An 8707-nucleotide genomic window follows, 5' to 3' on the forward strand; every position below is an offset into this window, starting at 1 on the left:
GGGTCAGCATCTCATGCTTCACCCCTTATCTCACGTACGTCCAGTGCAATTTTCACTGGAGGAGGAGGAGGAGGCGCTGCGGTCGATCGGGTGATTAAGTTCCTTACCTTGTTGTAGTAATGGAGCTGGACAGAGTGCCACTGGCCGTCACTGACCCCGCCAGGGATGTAGGGAGACACTGTGGTCTTTGTCTCACCTGGAGGGAAAAGGGGAGGAGAAGGGAAGAGAGTGGAGGTTAAACCAGTGCCAGTGTGGGATGTAGAGTAGGGGAGAGGAATCAAGAGAGGATGGAAAATGAAAAAGTGGGAAAGGATACAGGAGAGGTAAACGGCAGAAGTTTATTATGAATATGATGTCATTTAAATGGCTGCTGCTGAATGCTCACATGGCTTTCTACATGTTATTGATAAATTACCTTTAAAGGCAAACTTGACATGCCACACACACACACACCATGATCATAAATCAACTTGCAAAGCCAGTATAAATGTGTCGTATCAATGGCTCTCAGTGAGAAGATTGCGCAGCACAAAGGCATCAGATTTGCTGAGGGTTTACTCTGTTTGTCAAGGGCAGGAGGCGCCTGGACAGGAATCCACTGCTCTGGAAATCAGCAAACAGCGCGGCAACGGCTAATGTGTGTGCGTTCGTTTGACAGAAAGGGGTTAATAAGTGACGCCGCAGATTTCTGGGTGTGTACGTGAGGGAAAGAAAGAAAAAGGAGAGGGTGAAGTGTGTGGCAGTGACCGTGTGTCCTACTTCAGCGATGTGTTTGTTTACTATACTTCATAAAGACAAGGAAGCAACAGAAACACTGTAAAAAAAAAAGTCTTCTCCCACTCTTCTCTAAATGACTCATAATTTGAGTATTTATTTTGATGAGTCATGCATTCAACGTTTAATCATATTTTAAGATTTGCGGGGCATATGAGCTTGGCTCGGCTCCCAAACCGGCTTCACCCAACGTAATCATATTGAGTTGGATTCCTCCCTGCATGGAATCATGGGAAAGTACGCCTGCTCTGAAAACAAGTCACCAGCCCAAAGAACATGCATTTGATCTGCTTTCCAACAGTTGCCAGTTTGACTAATGATCGTGGGTGTGTTTGATTCATTGTTGAAACAAACTAAATACATGTGCGCTTATACTGTACTTGCATACAATTTTGAAGTACTTTTACTTCACTTGAGGACTTCCATTTTCTGCAGTAGCCAGTATGTTGTACTTTTTGTGTAAGAGCATGCACGCTTTAAAAACTTTGCATTGGTTGTGAACAAGTTGTGGTGCGTGTGTCTGTGTCGTCGGTGTTCTTTGGCCACTAAATGACTGGGCCATCATGAATCAGTCTGGCAGCTCCCACACCGAGGAAGCAGCTGCTTTCAAACCACAAAAACACACCCATCTCTCTTACCTACACATACATAAACACACACACACACACACACACACACACACACACACACACAAATGAACGCGTTAAATCTTTGGTATGTTTGACTACATGAATGCACTAACACACACGCGCACGAACAAAAACAGTGCACGTTGATAAGAGTTATTCAGTCGGCTCTTTGTGAAAGTCACTTTAGATAAGATAAAGTGCACTTGTATTAATCTACTTAAAATGCAGCTGATATTAACAACAATTACTTGAAGCAGTCACCACACATTCACTGGCACACCAACACACACACACACACACACACACACACACACACACACACACACATTATGGGGACTAACCTCCAGAGAAGGTGAGCTGAACCTGCTCGTCAATGATCTCCAGAGCGATGAAGTCGTGTTTTTCATTGAATCTGCCGTTGTAGAGCAGCAGAGCCTTCCTCTCTCTGGTAGCAAACCTGCAGAGGCAGATGGGATTAACCCAAAAATGGAGGAACCGTATGTGGTACCTTATTACAGTTTGGATCTCAATAAAAAAAAAAAAATCATACAAGGGATTTATTTTTGTCCAATTTCAAAGTTCAAAGGGAAAAATATAAAACAATGTACATTCAGGTTTCTCACCCACAAAGGGTTGAGTGGATTCCAACTGTTTTTCTCTGCTCTAGCTCACGTTTCCTGTCACATTTCTAAGCACCAAACAGAGCGGGACTGAGCGGTTGAAGGCCTTGCAGATAGCTTCATGATGAAAGTGCCAAGGGGGCTCTTGAGGAAAAGTCACTTGGAAAGGAAAGGCAGGAAGAGCCGGCGGGCCACAGACAGGAAACAGTTCCCCTGGCTTGGATGATGCATGAGCGTGTCCACGTGTGGGGAGGGGGAGAAAGACCTGATAAATACCTACTGGTGAGTGCGCTCCACGAGGGCACAAAGTTCACATTGCTCTTTGTGCGCCTCTGTGTTCGGAGTGTAAGGTGAGGGCAGAGGAGTCAGCCGGCAGATGCCAGCGAGGAAGTCAGGATGGCTGTAGCCAAACACTGATAAGGGAAACATCACACAGCCTTTCCTGTTTTCACCGCACTGCAAACCTTTCTCGCCGTCACAGTGTCGACTAACTCGCATCATCAAACTCATCTCACCTATTACTGGTAACGCAACTTTCAATCAAAACATTTTCGCCTCATAATATTTACTGTGTCGCTGACTTGCTGCGCAAAGGTTATCTTCCTCCAGCGGTTTCACAAGCGCACCTCACAACATTGCACATTCAGTTGAATTGTGTGTGTGTGTGTGTGTGTGTCGTTTTTGCTTTTATGTGATTGGAGAGAACCAGGTCGCAATAGAAAAGTATGCACATGTCTCGGCACGCCCCAGTTGACACACTTTAACACACTAAACACTGTTTTTATTTGTGCAGCAACACATTGCTACTACAGGTATCACAAGAGGTGTGCTGCTGTTGCAATCATTAGCATGGGACTGTTAGCATTAGCCTGAGTCTTTTAGCATAATACCATGCGCAGTATGTAGCTGTCGAGTGCGTATTCAAGAGCCATTTTACATGACTCTTGTTTTAAAAAAAAGCTGGAATTATTTCAAAGTTAGCTGGAGAAACAGCTAAAGTTAACGTATTTATTTAGCTAGCTTTAGCTATTAAAATCTGCCTCTGACAAGAAGCCTGCTTTTCTCTGAGTTTCACTCAGTCTTTTCCTTTCAAGTCAAGGGCCATTTTAGAAAAATAAATGACTAAGGAATTAGAGTGCTAAATTTGCCTTTGTTCTCATTGTATGTGTGTTGTGGGGGAGCTGAAGTCTTGAAGGGCTTAGCATCAGTGACTCTGGGGAAGGAGGCTTAGCAAGCGGCCCGTTTCCTTTGTGTTGGACAGAATTTCACCCGTACATCGTCATTTGTATGGACTGGATGTCACTTCATCATTGGTAAATAAAAACAATAAAAAGAGAAGGAGGGAAACTGCTCACGTGAAGGAGACGGTGAAGTGGAACCTTTGCCGCAGGCCTCTGAAGGTGATGAAGGACTGTCCGGGGAAGCTGCGGGTGGTCATCTCACAGTAGGGTTTCTCAAACTCCCCCGGTGTACACTGGCACATGAAGCCGCCTGCGAGCCGGTTGACACACTTGCCGCCGTTCTTACACACACCGGGCTCACAGCGGCCCGACGATGCATTCACCTCGCAGTGCTCGCCTGGAGAACAAAGGGGAATTAGTTGTATTACTGTATGTCATGTTATTTACTCAAGTTGACATGTTCCCTGCTATCCTCACACCTTGTCTGAATATGATGCGTGTATTGCAATGCCAGTGCATCTGAATGATAAATTACTTGTCATAACAACATCGGATCAATTCGTCATCGTCATTTCATCTTTTCTGTGAAGCGTGTTTTCCACCGTTGACTGAAATAAAGATCATCTGTTTGGAATCCAGTTGTTTTAACAAGATGCTTCTGGTTAGAAGTCAGACACAAAACCCGTGCCTTCTCCTATTGAGTCTGCATCAGTGTTGTGTTGTCAAGGCCTTTTTTTCTTCCTATCTCCATTCAAACAATGGCAACAACGACAAAGCCCCGTTTATAGGTTCATATGGGAAGTGCAGGTAATTTGGCCATATTTGGGGAGAAGAGAGGAATAGGACATAAAAAAGAGTACGAAGGATGGAAAGGGAGTGACAAGAGAGTGAGGAGGGGGGGACTTAATGGAGAGAGGTTAAAAGGAAAAAGGAAAAAATAGTGACAGGGATGAGACTTTCCACCATTAAATCAAATCACGGCAGATGCTTTTAGATCATATAAAGATAAACTCTTTCTTAGTGTAACTCGAGCTTGGCTTTTATGAAGTCTCAGAAAATTTTGACTCTTGAATTAACATTCCTACAATTGGATTTTCCACTCTCACCCACCTCTTTGTCATCTACCAGAATAATAAAGGGAACTTTCTGTATCCCATATCTACTTTATAGGTCTGTGTGATCGACCATCAGTGCATTGGTGCAAGCACACTGCATTCCCTGCTGTCAGTGGAGAGATTTCATCTACGTTTTATTAGGGATTTCTGCAAATATGGCTGTTGAGAGAAATACAAAATAGGGATAAGCCCTTTGTTTCAGAGCGATACTTAAAAAAAAAACCTTGACTTCATCAGAACCCTGTGGGTTTTTCCACCAATTCTAGCGTTTCTTTTGTTACTTGACAGTCTGTCCTTCCATAAATACGTTGAAGGCCGCATGTTGATATGAAATGTATGATATTATATCATCTAATTCAGTTAATTGCTGCAGTGGGTCTGGCCATGGGAAATTCCTCCTAAATGTGACTCTAAATGTGGCTCTAGCTCGGTTTCCTGGCTCGGCTCGCATAAATTCCTCCACTAATACACCAGCAGACCTCTTCCTGACTGGAATCATATTTGTGATGGGTGCCTCTGTGTCCCATGCAGTGTTGTGTGTCAACCTGCTGTCCAGACAAGATCTCTCCACCCAGGATACACACACAGATCCCCAACACCACAGCCTGGAACCAGCTAATGGCCCCTCTCTCCTCAGTATAATCCTTTTTTCTTTCCGAGGGGGGAATTATAAGGATCTGTTTCCCTGTATCGTAGGAAACCCAAGGAGGATAGATCGGGCCCCCCTTGTCATCAGCCTAATAATGGCCCCTGATGGCCCCTGACAATCTGAAGTTGAACTGTGACCTTCAAAGAGGGGACACCGCGATGCAGGTAAGGGAAATATGATGGGCGAGTGGAGAAGACGGACATGGGGAGCGGGAGGAGAAGGCGAGAGAGGGCCGGTGAGTGACAAAGGCAGGTATAATCAGGTAATTACATCAGATAAGATGGAGGAAGAGAAGCAGAGGAGAGGCAGAGTGTTGGGAGAGACAGTGGAGAAGCAGGCATGACGGCTGTCAGAGGCCCTCTCTGCCCTATTAGGGAGAGACAGAGACGCAGACACAGTCAGTCAGGTATCAGATGTACGAGGGGGAAGTATGGGAGGAAGATCACTGACATCGGGAAATATTTCGGAAAGTGATTTCAATGGGAATGATGAAAGCTTCCGAGGCTCATCTCCCATGTGAATGCTGTGCAGAGTGACTGTGCCAGCTTCCAGGCAGAGTTTAGAGACCTGTACTCCAAATGAGCTTTTGATCAGTCAGAATAGTCTCAAACCTGGCTGCTAACTTGTCGGCTTCTTCGTCCCTTGCTGCCTTTTTCTGTCGCCTCTTGACAATGTGTCTCCAGTTTTTGGCTCACTGATTACCTGAGAATCTGTATATTTACCAAGAGTCTTTAATCCCCCAAAAATACCTGTTCTCCCTGATGTATATTTCTGGAAAAACAATGCCAGACTTTGAAGCAACGGACATGGGTAGCATTACTTCCAAGTCACACAGAAACAGTTTGAATTATAAAGGGCCAGAATTTACATTTTCACGGTGGTACTAATGATGAATATATGCCCTTTTGTACTCTGCTCGCCTTCACACGGCGTTCACATTTCACAATATCATGATTACTGTAAGTAAAAAAAACATAAACCTTATCAAAGCCAATGTGGTTTGGCTGAATGGGTTAAATTATATGTGAGAGCATTTCGTACACCAATATACAGCATTAAATCTACTATATGTGTAAATGTGTGTCTTTATGCGTTTGCAGGCGTCTATACTTGCGGTGTGACAAAGCACGTTTCCCCTGCCTGTACTGAGGTCGACCTCAAACTACAACAATAGGTGCTGAGAGGTTTTACAACCCGCCAGTGCGGTTTAACAAATGCAGTACCCGTCATTAAAGCCTTTGTCAGAAAGGATATGAGCCCTACTTATAAAAGACAGAGGCCTTTTTCTTCTCTGCGTTTACTTTATTACACACAGGCTATTACCACACATGTGTAAGTTGATTTAAGCTTGATACACAGTAGTTTAGTTGAGATACTTTTGTCCCATTGTACTTTCAAAATAATACAAATAAATAAAAAGGTATTGAAGAATTGACTTGACTTTGATAGGCTCACCATCTCTTTCAATGTGATACGCGAGCTACGAATTATTGAGGAAATGTAGAGAAATATGTACGTAATCGTGAGGAAAGTTCTGCCAGCTTCGGGCTACAATAAATTGCATTTAGAAGACTCACCGGTGAAGTCTTCCAGGCACTCGCAGGTGTACCCTCCCTCTCTGCTGCGGCACATCCCGTTGTTCTTGCAGGGCCCCGAGTAGCAGAGGTCGATCTCGGTCTCGCAGTAGTCGCCGGTGAAACCCAGCGGACAGCGGCACCGCAGCCCGTTGATGGGGTGGATGGGCCGGAACAGAACCGTGTCGGAGGCGATGAAGGGAGGCGAGCTGTCGAACTTCAGCACCGACACACACTTCATGTAGTTCTCGCAGGGCTCCCGCAGGCAGATGTTGTCGTCGAACGGCAACACCTGGAGAGACGGAGGAAATGAGAGCTCAGCCGAAGGGAGAATTGGAATAGTTTGCACTTGAACGTGCGTTCGCGCGCGCTCGCGTTACCTCCTGGGAGGATATCATCCTGAGCAGAGTCCTGTTGAGGTAGATCTGCTCCTGCAGCTCCTCGGAGGGGAAGAACGCCCCTTTGCCCGGGGCGCCGCCGGGCTGCAGCGCCGAGAAGGTCACGTTGAGGATGGAGCCCTGCACGTCGGTGTCGTTTTGGATGTTGAACACGAACACCGCCTCCCGTTTGGTGGAGAGCACGGCCGCCACGCCCTCCAGGAAGAGGCTGAGCAGAGGGGACAGGAAGCGCTCCTGGGACATGTTCTCCAGGCGCACCGTGATGCTGTTGGTCAACATGTCGTCGGTGATGATGGTGACGCGCAGCGTGCAGAGGGCCACGGCGCGATGGAGGCCGTCTGGAATGAAGAGAGAGAGAGAGAGAGACGTCTTTTTTACAGGCGTAACATGCGGCGGATTAAACACTGACATGTTTGACATGAGGCCAGGTTTCGGCAAGGTGAGCGCTTTCTGTGACGCGGCGCATGTCAACAAAGCAGATTAAGCCGACAACAACACACACACACACACACACACACACACACACACAAAAAAAAAGTCAAAGATGTTTCCAAGGTTGAAAATAAAAAGTGGTATCGTTGAAAAAATGTCGGTCAAAATGAAAGTTCACATAAAATATAAGCAAAAAAAGCAACTAATTGAAGACCGGCACCACAACACAAGCGTATTGATTCACTTCCTGTAGTAGTGTGTAAATAAATCTCTCACATACAGTATTTCTCGACTACTATCAAGTTACACTGAGACTTGATTTACTGCCAAACGGCTCCCCTTTATGTCTCCGGACAACTGCCCCCGTCTCCTCCGCTCATGTTCCCGTCCACTCGTATCTATCATTAGCTTGTTTGTTTTTCCTTCAGTGGCCTGGATATTGTTTCCGGGTTGGCATGTCTACACCGTATTTGTTAATATAAAAAAATATTCACGTGAAGAAAAACCCCCAAGCAGACAAATAGCAATAGACGGGCTGATTTACCGCACAAAGTGTGTGGTGATTCTCTTTGAACACATTTTGTTGCTGTGTGCAGCTTCAACCCAATACCGCTTGGACCCAATCCTATCTCGTGTGCCCTCTCGACCCTCTCTACGCCGCAGCTTAACAGATTGACTTGTGTACTTGTGTAACACTTTTGCCGCTAGATTGAATTAAGTAGTTGCCAGCCGGGGTGGATTCGGTCTGATTCAAGCCCCGGCTGAGAGTAATTGGATCAGTGTAGGATTTCTGCCCCTGGGGAGGTACTGGGTCTGGTCTTATACCTACTTCTGGCACAACTGTACGCTCTGGTGCCTATGGATAGGAACAGAAGGCTATAGGCTGAAGAGGGCACCGACTGGGTGAAGTACAGCTGACAACAGGTGGTGAGGCCAGATGAAATTCGCAGGGGGACGGGTCGGATTGCACAGCTTTGCTGCGCCGCACCGAGCACATGAGTGTGTCATGTGTGTCCGGGTGGGGGAGGCGACGGGGGTTTCGGGGTGAAAGAAGAGTCATGGTGAGGTTCGGCCACAGGTGGCCCGTCACTCTCAGACGTAGATGAGGTCATTTCTCAGGACCTTAGCTCTCCTCACACAGTCCACCAGAGCAGAGTGCGGACAGGCCCGGCTAGTCGCGAGCTAACCGCTAACCAGACTGCAGGCCGACTCCAGCTTGCACGAGGACAACGTGACTCACAGCGGGGCTCGGCGCGAGGCTCGGCTACAGCTCGGTGCAGCCAAAAGGGATGCACACGCGCAAATACAGACACACAATCACGAGTTCCTCTGCAG

At 46.5% G+C, this 8707-nt stretch overlaps 1 protein-coding gene across 3 annotated transcripts in view; it reads right to left on the reverse strand.

Annotated features, from left to right (window-relative positions):
* celsr1a (cadherin EGF LAG seven-pass G-type receptor 1a) overlaps positions 1 to 8707 on the reverse strand; it is an 81152-nt gene that overhangs the window by 41321 nt on the left and 31124 nt on the right. For all 3 annotated transcript variants that reach the window (XM_068586612.1, XM_068586610.1, XM_068586611.1), the window contains exons 2-6: positions 6923 to 7278; positions 6546 to 6834; positions 3379 to 3601; positions 1745 to 1860; positions 108 to 196 (exon numbers count right to left, since the gene is read on the reverse strand). In XM_068586612.1, coding sequence (XP_068442713.1) covers positions 108 to 196; positions 1745 to 1860; positions 3379 to 3601; positions 6546 to 6834; positions 6923 to 7278 — 1073 coding nt within the window. The remainder of the gene's footprint in view (positions 1 to 107; positions 197 to 1744; positions 1861 to 3378; positions 3602 to 6545; positions 6835 to 6922; positions 7279 to 8707) is intronic.

Source organism: Clinocottus analis, unplaced genomic scaffold, assembly GCF_023055335.1.
Source record: "Clinocottus analis isolate CAN_PGR_092001 unplaced genomic scaffold, fCliAna1.0.p SCAF_20, whole genome shotgun sequence".
Classification (NCBI taxonomy): Eukaryota; Metazoa; Chordata; class Actinopteri; order Perciformes; family Cottidae; genus Clinocottus; species Clinocottus analis.